Raw genomic sequence first — 19983 nt, 5'->3', positions numbered from 1 at the left:
GGAAATAACAACAACAACAACAATAATAGTTTAACAGGGCCTTTGTCAAAGATTAAATAGACCTTGTGCAAAGGCATTTAGTGTATAGCAACAATCTGTTTACTCTGGATTTATAGATGGAGAACCCAGTCCTAGAGAGGTTAGGTTACTAGAAAGGGTTGGGCAGCTGCTCATGACTGGTAGAGGTAGGATTCACACACAGGTGGCCCAGCCTCAAATATGCTGATCACTCTCACCACTTTACGCGTCACCAAGCTGGCCATGGTTTGTAAAGTCCGGCTTCGCTCAACAGTGATTCTTGGCAGCCCCTGCCTTTCCTCTTGTCTCAGAAGAGGACTATGGAGCTTGTATACCTACTGCTACTATCCCACAGGAGGTCCATGTGCAGGGTGAGCCAAGTTGAAAATAGAGATGAAGAGAAGTATAACTGTGTGTTCACGTCTTACTGAAAATAAATCATATATCTTACATTTAGATTTTCTTTGCATTAATAAAATGGTATGAATGGTAGGTAGTGATTTGGATGTCATTGTATGGGTGTATTTTTAATCCTAAAATGAAATGTATTCATACTAAAATAATGTATTGCATTAAAGACAAGTGCTGTGTATCCTAGAGTCTTCTCATTAAAACCTCCATTCATTCAATTCATTTAATAATTAGTTGGCCAAGACAGAGAGGGACCCTGTAGTTAGGAACCTAGATTCTAGAAGGGAAACAATTAACAGATAAATGTATATAGACTTAAAATATTTTTTTAATGTTTATTTATTTTTGAGAGAGAGACAGAGTGTGATTGGGGAGAGGCAGAGAGAGAGGCTGAATCTAAATCTGAAGCAGGCTCCAGGCTCTGAGCTGTTAGCACAGAGCCCAATGTGGGGCTTGAACCCATGAACTATGAGATCATGACCTGAGCCAAAGTTGGATGCTTAACCAACTGAGCCACTCAGGCGCCCCTAAAAAGTTTTTTTTTAATGTTTATTTTTGAGAGAGAGAGAGAGAGAGAGAGAGACAGAGAGAGGGAGACACAGAATCTGAAGCAGGCTCCAGGCTCTGATCTGTCACACAGAGCCTAATGTGGGGTTCGAACTCACGAAACCATGAGATCATGACCTGAGCCGAAGGTGGATGCTTAACTGACTGAGCCACCCAGGCACCTCTACATGTATAGTAGACTTTGAGAAGGTGGTAGTGTTTTAAAGAAAAGTAAGGCAGGACAAAGGGTAGACGAGTGATGGAGGAGGGGGTTTGCTACTTATCTTTTTTAAAAAATTTTAATTAAAAAAATTTTTAACATTTATTTATTATTGAGAGACAGAGAGAGACAGAGCATGAGCAGAGGAGGGGCAGAGAGAGAGGGATACACAGAATCTGAAGCAGGCTCCAGGCTCTGAGCTGTCAGCACAGAGCCTGATGTGGGGCTCAAACTCACAAACCATGAGATCATGACCTAAGCCGAAGTCAGACACTTAGCTGACTGAGCCACCCAGGCGCCCCAAAGGTTTGCTACTTTAGATACAAGGCTTTCCAGAAGTGTTTGGGGAGACACCTGAAATGAGGAAACAAGTCATGGAAGCCTTTGGAGGAAGAGCATTCTGGGCAGAAGAAACAGCAAGTACAAAGGCCCAGGGTGGCAATGTATCATCAGAGTAGAAACAACAAGATGGTGGACGTTGGGCGGGATAAGGGAGAAGAGTAGACAGAAGATGTAAGTGCTGAGTAGAAGCAAGAGCTCACTAACGCAGAGCAATGGAAGCCATTGTTGCAACCTGGACGCCATTCTGTGGGAGATATAATGCTCAGGGAAGGTTTGCATGGGGGCATGATGTGATCTGACTTTTATTTATTTATTTATTTTTTATTTATTAATTTATTTTTCAACGTTTATTTATTTTTGGGACAGAGAGAGACAGAGCATGAACGGGGGAGGGGCAGAGAGAGAGGGAGACACAGAATCGGAAACAGGCTCCAGGCTCTGAGCCATCAGCCCAGAGCCTGACGCGGGGCTTGAACTCCCGGACCACGAGATCGTGACCTGGCTGAAGTCGGACGCTTAACTGACTGCGCCACCCAGGCGCCCCGTGATCTGACTTTTAAAAGGATTCTTCTTTTTTTCAGACAGCCAGGAAGATGATGGGAATACAGACTGAGCATGCCTACCAAAAGCAGTTGACCATCTTTCAAAACAAGAAGAAGGTCCTGCTGGAAGAAATTGGCAAGGAGAAGCTCCTGCAATACTACAAAAACATTAGTCTGGGCTTTCAGACACCTAAGGAAACCACTGAGGGCACCTATATTGATAAGAAATGCCCCTTTACTGGTAATGTGTCCATCCGAGGGTAGATTCTGTCTGGTGTGGAGCCCAAGATGAAGATGCAGAGGACCACTGTCACCTGCGACTACTACCTCCACTACCTCTGAAAATACAACCGATTCAAGAAATGCTGCAAGAACATGTCCGTGCCTCTGTCCCTCTGCTTCTGGGATGTCCAGATCAGTGACACTGTCACTGTGGGTGAGTGCTGGCCCTTGAGCAACACTGTGCACTTTAAGGTGCACGAGGTCACCAAGGCCACCAGCACCAAGAAGCAATTCCAGAAGTTCTATGACTTGACATCTGCCCATACCCCAAGAAAATAAAGTTATTTTCCCAGTCTTGGGCCTAGCTAAAAAAATAAAAATAAAAGGATTCTTCTGACTGCTTTGTGTGGAATAGGCTGGAAGTTGGAAGACCAATAGTCCATCCTAGTGAAATTGGTGGCATGATCTGGGTTGAGGTGGAAAGATATTACAAAACCATGACCTTGATGGTTGTGAATAAATGGAGGGCCAGACAAGGGTGCATGCCCAGATCTGTGTAGCAACATTCATAGACAAAGGTGGCACATGAGAAATTCAGGAATGACCATTGCAGCAGACCACATGATAGTTGGGAAGTGACAGTAGTGGTGTTGGACACCACAGGGTGCTTCGAGTGATGGGCACCAGTGGGCTGGACGTTTCTCCCTGGATCTGCTCTCCCTGAGCCATGTGTTTTATGAGAGAGCATAGCAGAAGTAAGAGTAGAGGAAGCTGGCCCCAGTGACTTCAGTGTCCCTTTCTCTATGGATTCCCCTTTCCCTTGCCTCTCTTCTCCCAGAACTCAGCAGCCTTGGACTCTTTGGAGAACCTAATATACAACTACTTTCAGAAGAAGGGTCTGGGAGGAGCACAAGCAAGACATTTAGAATTAGGAGAACTGGGCTCCAATCCCAGCGCTTCGCTGTTGACTTTGGGCAAACTACTCTCTAGCTCCTCAGTTTCTTTGTTGGCTAAATGCAATCCTCCATTGTTAAATGTCGGCAACTGATTCAAAGATGTTTTGTAGGCCAGATATTATCTGAGTGAGCTATCCAGATCACTGGGTTGTGATCTCTGAGGGAAAATACCATTCATTGTAGCATGAGTGGGTGTGGGATTGAGGAGGATACTTTAGAACAGGGACCAAATAATGGATTTCTGATTTTGAAATGTTATGTATTACTTGACATGATGGGCTTTTGGTTGGGAACAGTGTGTGTGTGGTTAGAGGATCTGAAGTCACATTACATAGGGAGATACTAATAATTAGACCTGTCATTTCAATAAGGTGGCATTCAGGCACTTTCTATAAACTTTCTAGTCAAACCTCACAAAATGTCTGCGAGGTTGGTGTTGCTGTTCCTAGTTTACAGATGAGGAAACAGAGGCTTGGATGGGTTAGGTGCTTTGCTCAAGGAAGTAAAACCAGTAAGAACTGGAGCCAAAACTTACACAAGTCTGCTTGACCCAAGAGCCTGTGGACCCTGGCAGAAAAGGGCACAACATTGACTCTGTGCCTGAGGGAGAATGGGAGAAGCTCCAGGAAGTCACAAAGGTAAGAGACCAGGGCCAGCTACCACATACCCTCTCCTAGCATGCTCTTCCCACATCTGTCCTTTATTCCAGTGCTCTTAAAAATGGTGACAGATCCCGGGAAGTTGGGGCCCTGAGCCCCTCTCCATAGTCCCATCTCTGTGGCAGGTGAGTACAGTGATGAACCCAGGGTCCATATGCCAATCAAGTTGCCACTGCCTTGGGATGCAGAACTTTTTGGCCTGTACTCACCATCAGGTGACCCAGGGATGCCACACTTGGAGGAATCACTCTCTGTTAGCACTTGGGTTTCCCTCAAAATGACACCCATTGTGTCAAGTCAGTGATTCCCAAAGTGTCAGTATCACCTGGGTACTTGTTAGAAATGCATATCCCTCGGTCCTGCACCAGACCTACTGTATCAGAAACTCTGAGTGGGGCCCAGAAATCTGTGCATTATGCCTTCCAGGTGATTCTGATGCCCACCAAACCATAAGTGTTTTCCATGTATTAACTCATCTGAGCTCACAGCATCCTATGAGGTGGCAGCTAGCATTACAGAGGACAAAACAGACTTTCAGAGAACAGTTTGCCCCTATTCATACTGTGAATTAGTGGTTGAGCCAGGACGTGAACCCAGAGCTCCCTGGCCCCCAAGTCTCTTTATCACCCTGCCAGGCTGTCTCCCCTTACAGCAAAAGATGCACATATGCAATGGAAGAAACATAAGGACAGGCCACTGTTTCTCCTCTGCTGTAAGCATATGTGTTTAGGAATAACCCAAGAAGATAGATGATTGCAATTTTGAAGACCAAGATGCTAAATGGAGGAAGGCAAGGCAAGTACTTGGGGTGAACTTCACTCTGCCCATCAAGGCACATAAGACCTGGCTCTGTCCAGACCTGCTTCCCAAGCCTCACCCTCCACCACTCTCCACACAGGGTTGTCCTGTCAGTCTTCTCAGAGGTCCCCAGATGTGTGCTGCTGCCTCATGCCTCTGTACCTTTGCCAGTTTCTTTGCCCACAGTGCTTTCCCTACGTTCCTGAGAGAAGTGCTCTGTAGCTCTCTAAATTCAATTTTACCTGCTCTGGAAGCCTCTGAAACCCCTTCCTTCTCTGGGCTGTCATAGCCCCTCAGCCTTATTCTTAAGTGTATTTTTTTAAATGTTCATTTATTTTTGAGAAGAGAGCACAAGCGGGGGAAGGGCAGAGAGTGAGGGAGACGTAGGATCTGAAGAGGGCTGTACACTGATAGCAAGTAAGCTGGATGTGGGGCTTGAACTCACCAACTGTGAGCTCATGACCTGAGCCAAAGTCAGACACTCAACCGACTGAGCCACCCAGGCGCCCCATCATCTTTATTCTATCCTGAGTATATGGCTTTGTAGTGTCTGGTTTCACATATGTTTCATCCCCTCCACCAGACCTTGGATTCTTTGTGGACGAGTCTGTCTCATTCACTCATGTGGTCTGGCTGTGTGTGTGTGTGTGTGTGTGTGTGTGTGGCTGGTATAGGGCAAGGTGTTTGTTCACCACCATCCATGACAAGAGGTGCGAACAGGGTCAGGACTAGGGTAAAGTGAGTGAGGCTGGCTTCAGTGCACAATTAAAGGGGCTCACTCTCTCTCAGGTGCATGGGTGCCTAGTCTAGTTCTTAGGTCTCAGATTGACCTTATCAGTAATGCCAGGCACACATTCTCTTGAGGGTGACGGGGTCCCTGTGGGGGCAGCATGGCATAGAGGAAAGTGTGCTGGATTTACAGACAGGGAACCAGGCATCTGGCCCAGATCTGCCCTAGCCTGCTATTTGGCCTTGAAGAAGTTCCCTTCCCTCCCTGGGATTTTTGTACCTGCTGGAGAATCCATATTTTAGCCTCTCTGACTCTGACATTCCCAGATTCCATGATTATTGTGAATCAAAGAGGTAGTGTCCCTCAGTGTGGCCACAGAATTCTGGAAACGGGCTTAACAGATCAATGCTGAAATACCTTGAGCTCAGGAAAAGGGAGGGAATTCCCCTGGAAAGGTTTGGTTTTCATTGTGGGGTGGGGGGAGGGGGAGAAGGGCAGGCCCTGACACAGAGCTTTGGAGCACACCTTGCAGTTTCCTTTGGATTCATGTTCGGCCACATAGTTCTGGCCCCTCTCCAATCCCCCAGAGCTCTTGGCTGAGAAGATAGAAAGTCAAATAAAAGAGCACAGGCCTTGGGCAGCTGCTCGTGCTGTGCTACAGAGAATGTCTAGCTATTTAAAGTCCAACTGTTCCACTTTCCCTGCTTGTACCCTAGCATTCCAGTGCGTAAGCACTTTGTGGGAAAAATGCATTCCACATAAAAACTGGGGGGTGGGGAAAGCTAACACCAATGCTATTTTTCAGAATGCTACAGAATTCATGTTTCTGAGGGGCAAAGGGTATTAAACACTCATAGATTGCCCTGCTCAGGTCCTGGACACAAGAGTCAGCTGCTGCAAGGGGCCCTCAAAGAAGGTTCTTGACTTGCATTCTGAGTCCTGGCATGGCTACAATTTAGCTGTGGGGCCTGGGTAAGCCAATCCACTTATCTGGCCCTTAGCATCTGCCTCGATGTAAAGGATACTGAAGGCTCTTCTGGGCTATTGTCGTGATTTTTTGGGGCAATGTGGGTAAAGTCTTAGTAAGTGCTCAATGCATCACGTCTCTGACATCAAGCCAAAGGACACTCCCTGTTCTGGAACTGTCCAGACCCCTCAGATATGTCCCTAGGAGAGGTTAATATCTGCACCAGATTTCTCATTGTTGGCATTATTGACATCATGCCTTGTTGTGGGGGCTGTCCTGTGGATACAGGATTATTTTGCAGCATCCTGGGCCTCTACCCACTAGAGGCCAGTAGCTTCTCCTTCCTTCCTCCCTGCTGTGACTCATAAAATATCTCCTGATGTTGTAAAATGTTCCTTGGAGAGTAAAGGTACCCCTGGTAGAGAAACACTGGTCTGGACTAAGGGGGGATTGTGGGAGCAAGAGAGCTAATCCTGGCACCAGGGCCCTTGAACCTTTATTCAAATGCTGGTCACAGGCACCAAGAGGGTACTTGCTGCAATCCAGGAAGTTTATCTGGCCAAGAAAAAATACAGGAAGCCAACACAAGGCTATAAATGCTACCTCTTTGCCACCAGTTAAATCTGTGTTTTGATCCTTTAATTCCCTAAAATAAGTCCACAGTGTTTTAAATTAACTTTTTTTTTTTGCAAATTATGCATTTTAATCACAATTTTATGAAGAATATTTGATTTGATTTGTCATCTAATCAGGGAAAATATAATCCCTTAAGAGACACTTAATAATCATTTAAACTACTAAAAACTTCATTATAAAACACTGAAGGTGTGATGTTAGGTAAACCCATGGACGTTTACCCCACCTGCCAACAATTCCACGGTAAAATACATTTAGTGTGAAAAGGTCTTCAATGGACAAGTTTTCTGTTTGAGGTGACTTTTACTGAGGCTTCTTTATAAAAAAATTCTGCACTTGTTTGACCCTTCTTCAGAAACAGACTCCAAATTTTGTTAGCATTTTAGAAATGAGCTGCTGCCTTTACAGTAGCAAAGCAATCTATCACAGTGGTTAGTTGGAAGCCTATTTTGAATATTACTTTCTCAAACCTCTGTATCCTTATCTGTGAAATGGAAAAACTATGAAGAGACAGATTCAGAGAACCTCTGTTCCTGCTATGAGGACACAGACAACATACCAGGAGGATACAGATGGGATAATTTAGGAGTGTGACATATGCTGTGAAGGAAACACCACAGGGGGATGGGAGAGAGACAGGGGTAGATTTTACAGGTCAAGACAGGCCTCTTTGGGGAGGGGGCGCTGGAGTGAGAACGGAGAATGGCTGCAAGGAGCCACTCATGCCAAATGCCCAGGTCAGAGCATTTCTGGCCCTGCGTCAGCAAAGGCCCTGAGGTGTGCCTCAACTTAGCGTGTGAGGATGAGGGGCTGGCCAGAGAGGATGCAGCAGAGTGGCTGTGGAGGGCAGTTGGGGACAGGTGAGAGAGAAGGAAGGGACATGTCATAGAAGGCCCTGCAGGCTAAGGTGAAACATTTGATTTTGATTTTAACTACATGAGAAGCCCTTTGAGGGCATGGCATCTGATTTAAAATTCAAAATGATCTCTCAGGCTGCTGTGTGGAGGAATAGACAGCATGATGCAGGAGCAGTAGCATAGACCCCCACCTGTTGGTTGCCTTTCCCATTACCCAGATGCATACAAAGCTCTGCACAGGGCTCACTGCATGTAAACTCTCAACCAATGTCACTGATTATAGTCTTTATATGCAATAAAGAATGGATTCTATCTTTTTTTTTAAGTTCCATAGAAAACTGGCCCCCAACCCTCAGTTTCCTAAACAGAAGGTTCTCTAGTTAAATATGTTCCCAGAGGTCAAAGATCTTATTTACACTAGATGATCCAGAATAATTTCAGCCCTCTGTTGCCATGTGGTCCTCAGTTGGGGTTAGTTCTGCTTCCCTCCCAAGGAAAAGAGACCCAGTGCCTGGCCAGCTGGCAGTGGCCTCACGGCCAAATTTTCCTCCTAAGCATTAGATATATCGTCTTCCTCTCTGGGAGCTAATTGGGGACTCTGTTTATGACTCCAGATACATTTGCCACAAGGTCTTTGGACTGCAAGGGGAATCCTCATCCAACCCAATTAATAGAGCAATGTTGCACTTCTAAGCTGACCCCCACCCAACCAATCCATCAACATGATTTGCACACATTAATCAAGGCATTTACAATGGGTTCACCAAGCTTCATCTCTCATTGGATGAAGAAATGGGACTATTTGGACTTGACAACTATAACTCTTCCAGAGTCCCTGAAGTCCTAAGCTTGGCTCTGCTAAATGCACAGACAAGGTGTTATTAATTAACAATTGAGATAAATGCCGGAATAGCATCCCTGAATCATGTCAAACCAATTTGGATGGTTATGGGATGGGGAAAGGGGGGAGGAGGCCGTGGGCAAGGGGTGGGCTTTGTCTGTTCCAAGTGCTTTGGACAGACTCCAGTGTTATTTCTCCTCATTTAGACCTGGCTGGAGTGCCTGGAACTCAGGCCAGCATCCACATCTCTTAACCCAAGGCAGCCTCCTTTGGAGACAAACAAGGAACCAAACTCCGCAGATGGAGGAGAGCTGGAAAATACTGTTGTGAAGAGCAGCCTGAGTGGAGCCTTTAATTTAAGGAGAGAAATGTAGAAGCTGCTGGTGGATGGAAGAGCCACAATCAGGGGTTAATGACCACACAGAATGGTGGCTTTGAAGACTCTCCTAGGAGAAAGACTGAAGACATTGGCCTCCATATTGTGATGGGCTTTCTCTCCTGTCCTGTGGCTGACACCCACACTCCGTGATAGTCACTTCTCTATGCTCCCACTGAAGGAAGGTCTTCCACTCTGTCAGCCCTGACTATAATAATTATAATAATGTGTTTATACATCTTATCTTTCCAGATGGATGTGGACTCTTTGCAGACATGTATCATATCCTATTATTTTCAGTGTCTAACATTCAGTAAACCCTCAATGAATCTTTGTTAAACCATGAACAAATAGCTAGTGGATGGGTGGATGGATGCAAATCTCCTGATGATGGAGAGTTAAAGGAGTTTTAAAATTTGAAGGTTTTTAAGTTTTTTTTTTTTTATTTTCAGAGACAGAGAGAGAGAGAGAGAGAGAGAGCAAGCACAAGGAGGTGAGGGACAAAGAGAAGGAGAGACAGAATCCCAAGCAGGCTCTGCATGATCAGTACAGAGCCTGGTGCGGGGCTCGAGCTCATGAACCATGAAATCATGATCTAAGCTGAGATCAAGAGTCAGATACTTAACTGACTGAGCCACCCAGGAGGCCAAAAGGTTTTTTTTAATTTGGAAGCAAACATTGGTCACCTCTTCATCTGGGAATGGGAAACACTTCTAAAACACACTCAAATTATTCACTTGAAAACTACACATGAGAAAGTGTTAATATTTTTTCAATTACTTTTTTTTAAGTTTATTTAGTGATTTTGAGAGAGAGAGAGAGAGAGATTGTGTGTGTGAATGGGGGAGGGGCAGAGAGAGAATCCCAGCTAGGCTCTGCACTGTCAGCATGAAGCCCAATGTGGGGCTCGGCAAAGGGCTCAAACTCATGAACTGTGAGATCATGACATGAGCTGAAATCAAGAGTCAGAGGCTTAACCGAATGAGCCACCCAGGTGCCCCACTTATTTCTTCTTGAAATAAAACTCCCCTTTCCTCACTTTACTTCTTTTGTGTTCTAGGAATTCTAGGAGGGAGCGTTTGGGGTGTAGGCACTATGACCTTCGGCTGGGTCAGCCCACTCAGTGGAAACTATTATTTAAACAAGTTTGGGTCTGCAGACCACTTGTATCAGAATCCTCTGGGGTGTTTGGCAAAAATGCAGAGTCCTATATCCCATATTTGACTTAATAAATCGGAATCTCAAGGGCAGGGGCCTAGAAATTGAAATGTTTTTTAATTCCTTTTTTAATGTTTATTCATTTTTTCAGGGAAGAGAGAGAGAGAGAGAGAGAGAGAGAGAGAGAGAGAGAGAGAACATGAGCAGGGGAGGGGCAGAAAGAGAAGGAGACACTGAATAAGAATCAGGCTCCAGGCTCTGAGCTGTCAGCACAGAGCCCAATACGGTGCTGGAGCTCACAAACTGTGAGATCATGACCTGAGCTGAAGTTGGGTTCTTAACTAACTGAGCCACCCAGGTGCCCCTAGAAATCTAAATTTTAAGCAAGCTCTCCAGGGTGGTATACAATGCTGAAATTTGATAAGCACTAGTTAGAACCTCAGTGGTTATGGACTGTGGGAAAATTATTGATTGGGCTCCATCTATGTGGATTCGGCATCCGTTCTAGAAAATAGCAGCAACATCACTACTAATGACATTAGAGCTGGCAGCAGCCAACATGTGGGGACATCCCATGAGCCAGGCACTTTGTGAAACATATTGCATATGTTCCTCAGTGAAACTTCACATCTACTAATGGAGGTGGCATTATCATGCCTATTTCAAAGACAAGAAAAGACTTTGAGGAGTCAAGTTACTTGCAGAAGTGGGACACAAAGACTGATCCCTGAGCCTAGGCTTTTAACCTTTATGATGTTAGGGTGTCACCTGAGTAACCAGAGAAGTGACAGGAGAAGGAATAAAAGTCTAACTTTCAGGGCTGTGTTCAAGCAACAGAGGGAAACACAGACAGCTCGCTAATGCAGTAAAGCAGGATGTGATGCAAGTGGGACTGTGGACAAGCTCAGCTTAGGAAGGGCTTTCTCCCACCCCCTCCACTCCAGGCCCCCACCCACAGACTGGAGAGGACATCTGATGGGATTCCATGGGCACTTCAGACAGATTCCCAGGTTGGCTTGAAATGATGGGAGCTGGGCTTTGTAGAGACAGAGGGCTGGAGCTCCTGACTCTTAAGTTCTGGGTGATAAAAGGGTGTGGGGAAGGAGAAGGGCCTGTCTTTCTAGGCCAGACGGTCTAACAACGCTTCCCCACTTCGAGGTTCCCACTTTTAGAGGAAATCTACACCCTTTCTCCTACCCCTGGCTGTGATGAACTAAATCTCACACCTCTGACTTGGTGGTGATAATTAAATATTACCCGCCTGTCACTTGATGCACATGTTGTGTGTATTCTCAGACTTTAATGAGCTGGTATTTGTCTTCTGTAAGCAAAAATATTTCTTTGAGTCTCTTCTTTTTCAAATTGGGGTGAGCAGTTCAAGTGAAGATCTCTCACTATTAAAAAGACAGTCTACTTGCCGGCATGTGTGTCTGAACTGTTTCTACTTCTTCTTAGGGTCAATGGCAGGGAAAGGTTGCCCCTTCAGAATCAGCCATTGCTTTCCTGAGGTTAAGTTAGCAGTCACGTGGTTGGGGGGGCGGTTGTTGGGAGACTTTGAAAGGAATGGGATTAAGAATGCAGGGAACCAGCATAAACTGGTTTTGTGGGATATTTGAATGCAGCTTTTTCCAACAGGGCTTCTCCTATAAGCACCGCAGAATCCAGAAAATATTTGAGTGAAAATTTTCTCAAGTCTTCTAAGGAAGGCACTTAGCTAGTACCATTCTAGATGCATAGGAGGAGTTAACTCATTCCATATAATGAATGTCTTAGGACAGTGGCTCTCAAAGAGAACCTGCATCAACATTACTTGGAAATTTACCAGAAGTTAAAATTCTTGCATCCCACCCCAGGTCTGTGGAATCAGAAATTCGGGGAGATTTAGCAATCAGTGTTCAATCAAGCCTTCCAGGTGGTTTTGCTATAAGCTAAAGTTTCAGAACTACTAGTGGCCATAAAGCACCAGGGCTTAATTCTCTCCCAGTGTGAAAAAGGCCGTTAAAAGGGCTTCAAATATCTGCGTCAATATTTGTATCTATATCTATCTCAGTTTAAAAAAAAAAACAAAACCATCTATCACTTTAAACTGAGATTTTTTTTTTTAAACGTAGAGTGTTCCCAGATGAAAAAATGATTTGCCTCTTCCAACTCACTTTGGATGAGCATTCTGTTACTTCCCCCTTCATGAGGTTCATAACAAATGTGTTCATTGCAGCTGCTCCCCCAGGCTGATATTCATGCTCTGTCTGGGTGCCTCCTCTAACCTACTGTCAGGTTTGGAAGCCACATAGCCTTGGTTGAGAACTCCCAAAGCAGGAGAGAGCCTGGGGCAGAACTCCTACCCCCACCAAAACAAACAAAAAAGTGATATAATTAGTGTGCTGCAGGATTGGATCTGGAGTTGATGAGGAGCAACTTTAATATTTATCAATAAACAGCAAAGTGCTTAGCACACCTCCTAGGGAAGTAATTAACCATAAAAAGGATACTCTGCGCTGAGGAATCTCCTCCAAAAAAAGAACTCAGTTAATTGTGAATTGCTTACGCCAGGTGAGAGACAATCCGTGTCTACCTCTCTCACCTGACATAAGCAACTCTGAATTAACTGGGAGGTTCTTTTTATAAACACTATGCGGAGCCTTTTTTTTTTTCTTGGTGGCTAATTACTTCCTTGGGAGGTTTGCTTTAATAGTTCCCATAACAAGGCCATTATTGTCTTTAGCATAATCACTGCCTCATTTGCTTTTGCGCCTTGCCTTTCTGATGCTCTGCCTCTGCCCAGCGGGAGGGACCCTGCACTGTGCTTGTAGCGTAGTCCTCAGACCAGCACCAGTCGCACCTATTGAAGTCTCCTCTAGCTCCACTATTTCAGGAATTTGGTTTTCTCCTGGAAGGAGCTGAGATCAGGGAGGGGTAGGGCTGGTGGAGAAGGACATAGATGGTGCAGGTTATGTTGGGGAGACTGAGTCCCCCTTCCCTATGTGCAGCATTCCAGCCATTTGCTATGCTTTTACCTGCTGACATCTGCAGAGGGGAAGGGCACCAGAGCAGCAGCTCCTTTCTGCAAGAGGAAGGAGCTGATCTATCTGTAAGCAACCACTTTGCTAAGTGAAATCACCAGGGACCAGGAAAAAAAAAACCAAAAACTGAACCTTGTCAGGATAGGTAATGTGATTTTGACTCAGTCTTGGGGAAAAAAAAAATGTATGGATATATGCAGTTATGCCTCACTTCATTCAAAAATGAATTAAAGTGGCTTCTGTTTTGGCTCTGTTTCAGTAAGGTAATGAATGAATGGGAGCTCTGTAAATTACATTGGCTCTATAAACTTTTTTGATTGGTGTACTCCTATCATTATATGTATGTTAGCTTATTTACACATTATGTACATGTATAACAGCAAGAATATATTATGGAAATTGCAAAGTGTCTATTAAGAGGACGAGGAAAAGTAAAAATAGAATATCTAACACTTTCAACCACCACCCTGATGGATTACACCCCCTTCTGGACACTACCTAAACTGACCTTGGGGTCATGAGGGCAGGAGATGACACTTCCAGAGCACAGGGATTGACAGAGTGGGACTATACACATTTTTATTAAATCAAATAGTTGAATGCATAGATCCTGTTACACTCTGAAACAACTTGCACTCTGAGGGAATTCTGACCAGTTAGTAATTTTGGTGGGAGTGGGTCACACACCTGTACTAAAGCCTAGGGAGCACTGCTGCACATTCTTAGGAAATCACACAGCCCCTATGCTACTGCAACTCCAGTTAGCCCCAGAATTTTACCATTTCATCAGGGAATAACACAGGAAAGAAAATTCAATTCAGAGGTTCAGAACAGGGATTGGCAAATTTCCTATAAAGGGCCAGAGAGTAAATATTTTAGGCTTTATCAGCCATGTGGTCTCTGTCTAACTATTCAATGCTGCCTTTGAGGGTGATACATAAACTAATAGGAAATAGGCTATCTTCCAATAAAACTTCATAAATGAACACTGAAATTTGAATTCTACACAGTTTTCACATCTCTTGAAATATTGTTCTTTAGATTCCCACCCCACCCCCCCAACCTTTTGAAATGTAGAAACCAGTTTTTAGCTATATAATGCCAGGCAATGCATTGGATTCGGTCTGTAGTTTGCCAACCACTGTTTGGAAAGTGGACTTTGGAGTCAGATCTGGGTTTGCGTCCCAATTTTACGATTGGTAGCTCTTATAAAGTTACTTTAACTATGGTCTAAGCTTCAGTTTCCTCATTTGTAAAGTAACATCTCAAAGGGCTGTAAGGATGGAGGGATTGCCTGTGATGTCTGAGCACAGCGTGAAGCACATATTGTGATCTTATCGATTTGTTTGTAACTTCCAGCCCTGAAGGGTCAGGCAGGAGCAGGGACCCAAAGGCAGAGCCAGGGCCCAGCCACCTTTCTGTGGTGGTGCTACTTGCCAATCCAAAGCCAGCATCAAACCCCAGTGCCTTCAGCCTTGTCTCCAGGAGCACCCCCCCCTGGCTCAACGACGCCCCCCCCCCCCCCCCCCCCCCCCCCCCGTTCTTTGCTGCATTTGCTTCAAAGGAAATGTTACAACAACATTTGACAATAGTATAGGGGAGGTCTTTCAGGAAAAAAAATGACTCATGACGGAAGTATACACAATGCTCTGCTCTTGAGGGGCTGGGAATTAGAAGACGCTTGCTCACCTCCCTCATTATCCTTGTTATCAGCACAGGAGGTTTCCATGGCAACGTTGCATCCGGGCCCTCTCCAGCCGGTCTGGCAGACACACTGCCAGCTGTTCTGACCCAGGGTGCATCTCCCGTTGCCGTTGCACAAATCAGGGCAGCCATCTGGTTGGAGAAATGGAGAGGATGAGAAGGAGGGACGTGAGGCCATGCTGGGGCTGCAGGGGAGCCATGCAAAGGGGGAGCAAGGCCGCAGGGCAGCCACTGGGCCAGCCTCAGAGTGGGGCCCGTGCCTGCCTTCGAAAGAGTCAGGGAAGCAGGCAATGCATGCAGTTGCAAGACAGTGGGGTCCCAGATGCAGGGGATCCCCAATGACACTGACCTGTGTGAAGGGGTCTGAGGCAACCTTCCCAAAGTGGGGAATATTCCAGAAAACTAAACCAGCTCTGAGCTTAAAAGCCTAGGTAGGCTGTTATTTCTAGCCAGTAGCTCAAAAGTGAGGCTACCTCCAAAAAAATTTTTTTTCCTCCATTTTTTTTTAGAAGTACCTTCTGCAGAAAAGAGAAAATTCCCTATCAACCCAGGATGGAGGCAAAGTGCCCTCCATCATTCAGAATCTCAAGGATACACTTATGTATGATTATTACAAGCTTCTTATGACCAAGAACTGGATGGCTCTGCTGGGCCATTTTCATATTTTTGTAATATTTAGTTTTAAGGGGGCACTTTAAAATGTTGGCTGTTTATCACTCAACCTATTTATATCATGATTTAAAAATACTGCTGAATCTGAAGGCTGTGGAAGGAGTGGGTACTCGGTGTCATGAATGGGGAAAAGAGAGCAATGTGTATGTGCATGGGGAATGAGGTGGTGCTCGAGGAATTCCGATTTTGTGGTAATATTTTCTTTCCTCTTTTCTTTTTCCTGCGGTGGGGAGGAGTACAAAATCAGCAGTCTACCTAATTCCCTAATCGCTCCAGCACCCCAAAACTCTGCACCTACCACTGTTCTGACCTGAGCTTGGGTGCCAGGAGCCCGGGTGAGGGAAGAGGAGGAAGGGTAGCAGGGAGCACTAACAAGGGAGGGGAAAGTCTCCCCCCGCCCCCCCCCCCCTCCCGGCAGAGCCTCTGTCACCCTTTATAGGATGTGGAGAGCAGCACTGAATTGGTAGGATATCACCACACTCCCAAAACCTACTTGCTGGCAAGCTTTCCTGGATATGTTTTCATTTTTCCTTTAACAGCTTTATTGAGCCATAATGTACATACCATAAAATTCACCTGTTTTAAATGCACAATGCAGTGACTTCTGGTAAATTTACAGAGTTCTGCAACCTAGGTATGTTCTTCTTACTTCATTTAAATATACCCCAAATGACCACTAATTTAATTGTCCCAAGAATGTAACTTCCCTGAATATCTATCTCTAATTCCATCTCCACCTCTGTCACCATATCTATCTCCAGCTCTTTCTATATCTAGTTTTAAACCACACAAAGTGCAGCGGGCGGGGGTGGGGGGAGGTTGGACTGTTGTGAGGGGATGAAGAGCTTTGCAATGAGGGAGGCAATTGATGTGAAACCATTCTGGCCCAAGTCTTCTGAATCAAAAGCATGCATCTCCCCCTACTTCTCTCTCCAGGGTTCCACAGGCCTTAGAATGACATTTTAGCTCTCTTCTCTTGAGTTTCCCTTGTGAGAATGCCAACAAACCTAATCTGTGCATGTGGCAGTGGTGGGAATTGAAAGGACTCCCCCCAGGAGGAAAGGTCTGGAGTGTCTGAAAATGAGTTGAAATTTGCTTATTTAAGATATCTTACATTTGAAAATTGTTCCCTCCCATCCTTTCCAGATAGTGTATGGGTTAGGACCTGAGAGAACAGGATAAGGAAAGGAGGAGAAATTCTATGTGGGGGAGTCTCTGTGAGGAAGCTGAGCTGGCTTGAGAGGAGAAACAGGAGACTGTTACCAGAGAACCTGTTTCTTTTTGCTGTGTAGCCCAGCACTAAATCCAGGATGCAAACAAAGCATAAGTGTCTGCATAGCTCAAGAAAGACTTGCTGGTATCCACACTTATTTTTGCAGATCCCAGACCCAAATTTCCATTCCTTTCCTTACCAAGGAAGTGACCATGGCCCTGCCTGGAGAACCGCTGACATCCCCTTTGTTCATACTGTGGGTGTGTTCTGGGAGTGGAAGCCATCAGTTTCAGAGAATTACCACAAACATTTCACAGGAGCAAAATGAAACTCAGTAGGAAAAGCCCAAGGGACTTATCAGAGGTTCTCAAGGAAAAGAGTGTATCTCCAACCTCCAGCCACCTCCAGCTTTACAGTTTCCACCAGTAGAGTTTTGGTTGAATGGATCACAGGGAATACACTAAATGACAGACCTAGCAACATTTGCTCAGCACGCCATCTATTATATGTGCTTTGTTATTTAGCCACTTTGAGGTCTCATGTTTGACTAAAATCACACCCAAAGTCTCAACAGAAGCCTCATTGTGCAGGAAACCCACGTCGACTACATAAAATTTAAATTTGCAAAGAACGCTAGCATGTCAGTCAGAGATAGGCACTCAAAATATCTGTGCTCTTAGATTGAAATGAAGCTTTTTCCCCCTTTCTCTTTTGATTTTTTTTCCTCCCCCCAACCAACCGAAGTGAGATAAACAGACCACAGTAGCAGGTTTTCTCCACATCATATGAGGAAGATGAAAACATGAACAGTGGGAAGCTGGCAAATCTCTGAGAAGTTTCGGGGTAGCTGGGAATTAATGGACAGCACTTTGCTTTTAGCTTGAAGAGGAGGAAAGTAGCCTTGGCAGGTGCGTGGTGTTGCTAGGCAACCCCAAGCTATCCCCAGCACAAGTTCATTCGGCTGATGGCCTTCTGAGGAGGTGATTCGTTGTGTTTGTAAAGTGCAAAGCCAGCTTCTGCTTAAGGAAAAATAAAATGTAGGAAGTAATTAGTCTGGAGGGCAAATGGGCGTCAGGTGGCAACTTTTCTCTGGAGAGGATTTTACAACTAAAGTTGGAATGGACTTATGGGCTCATGCTTGGGGATCCAAGAGATCTCCCATATGGAGTCTTCTGGATTTCAGGCTAGCACTGCTGACTTCCTTCAGTGTCCACCTCTGAGATCACTGATATAGAATGTGGTAAGGCACATTTTTTCATTCTTTGCACAGCTAGGCAGCTGGCTGTCTGGAGACTCCAGGTTCTATCATGACCCTAGGCTAGTGGGTCTCCATTGAGGCTCGTTAGTTCCTTTTTCTTCTTTTAGGGGACATTTGGCAAGGTCTGGAGACATTTTTGATTATCACAACTTGGGGAGGATGCTACTGACATCTAGTGCATAGAGGTCAGGAGTACCGCTTGACATTCTAAAATGCACAGGACAGTCTGCATAACAATACAGCTTCAAATGTCAATAGTGCCAAGGTTGAGAAACCTTGCCCTGGACCCTCAACTCCATGAAACTGGAGAGTTCCTTGTTTGCTGGCCTCATGTCAGGCACATTGTAGATGCTTGAATGAATGGCCAGTCAGGTTGTGCTGTATCATTTCAGCCTGCCTTATCTATAAACTCTTCTGAGAGTCATGAGAATATGGGAGCCCCCTTCTCAAAGATCAAAAGAGAACTTTCAAGGCCATCAGTGATATATCTTGGGCTGGTTCTATCAGAATTCCAATGCCTTTGGCAGGGTGGAAATGATATAGTTTCTAAGACTTCTACATACAGAATTTCAACCACTAAAACAACAACAACAACAACAGCAACAACAACAACAACAATCCATCAACACAGTTACCAGGTAGGCAGGCTTTTTGCCTTGACAAAAATTAGACCTAATGCAGAAATTTGGGATTAAAAAAAACAACCCAAAACTCATACTTATACTCCGATGACTCCCAAATCTTTACCTCCAGTCCTCTGAGGTCTATACATGGACTCCAACTCACATCTCAACATCTCCATCTGTTCACTCACAAGTACCTCAAACTCAAGAGAATTTGGCCTCTTTACCCCCTATCCCCCAAACTCTGATCTATTGATCAATGAATGGCACCTCCATGTACCCCAATGACACAACCTTAGAGTCATTCTTAATACCCTCCACAGTCCTCCACCACCTCTGTCATCTCTTATACCTTGTCAACAACCAAGTCCTGCCTGATTTTTATCTTAACAGTAAGAAGTACTACTTGTCCTTCCTCCTAAATACCTCTGGAATCTGCATTTTGTTCCCACCCCCACTGCCTTGCATTAATCCAAGCCTCCTCATCTTTGCTCTGGACTCTTGTGAAAGCCTCCTAACTGGTCTCCCTGCTTCCAGTCTTGCACCACCATCCACTTCTCTATGTTCAGGAAACTACACAAAACACATCCACAGCTTTCCATTGACCCCAAGGTAGAGGCTGAAGTCTTTCACCTGGCTTACAGACCTTATGTGAACTGGTTGTCACGTCAGCCCATCTCTGTATCACTTTAGGCTTTGGTCAGATCAAAACTGTTCAGTCTTTCTTCATCTGCCTAACTTCAACCATTCTTCAGATCCCCACCCAGAAGTCATCTCTAAGAAGACATTCCAAAGCTCCCAGTTCCAGGCTAGCTACACCTGTGATAGTGCTTTTATCCTGCCCTATCCTATCCTACCCTACCCTACCCTACCCTTGCTTACCCTGCCCTACCCTATCCTGCTCTGCCCTAGCCTAGCCTAGCCTACCCTATCCTACCCCACCTTACTTTATCCTATCCTACCCTATCCTATCCTACCATATCCACCACACTGTATCAGAACTGTCTAGCATCTCCTTGATACTTGCTATCCATGTAGCAGCCACTCCTTAAGACATTTTACTGTCACTTGCTAGAAAATTATTGCAATAAATGTGTACATAGCCAACTATAATTTGAATGGTGCCTCTAGACTTATGCAGTGTACAACTGAACAGCTTCCCTGGGCACTCCTGTTATGAAGTAAATCTGTCAGGGCAGGTGCCATGTCTATCC

General features: G+C 45.1%; 1 protein-coding gene and 1 pseudogene across 18 annotated transcripts in view; one reads left to right on the top strand and one right to left on the bottom strand.

Moving 5' to 3' along the window:
- Nucleotides 1-19983, bottom strand: part of TENM2 (teneurin transmembrane protein 2) — a 1151751-nt gene that overhangs the window by 100885 nt on the left and 1030883 nt on the right. For all 18 annotated transcript variants that reach the window (XM_086711354.1, XM_086710697.1, XM_086710377.1 and 15 more), the window contains one exon: nt 14989-15135. In XM_086711354.1, coding sequence (XP_086567480.1) covers nt 14989-15135 — 147 coding nt within the window. The remainder of the gene's footprint in view (nt 1-14988; nt 15136-19983) is intronic.
- Nucleotides 2088-2692, top strand: LOC112861650 (small ribosomal subunit protein uS17 pseudogene; annotated as a pseudogene).

Source organism: Puma concolor, chromosome A1, assembly GCF_028749965.1.
Source record: "Puma concolor isolate L17-30 chromosome A1, mPumCon1.1.hap2, whole genome shotgun sequence".
Taxonomy (NCBI): Eukaryota; Metazoa; Chordata; class Mammalia; order Carnivora; family Felidae; genus Puma; species Puma concolor.
Note: the sequence above shows the minus strand (reverse complement) of the source record. Positions and strands in the feature narration are given on the sequence as shown.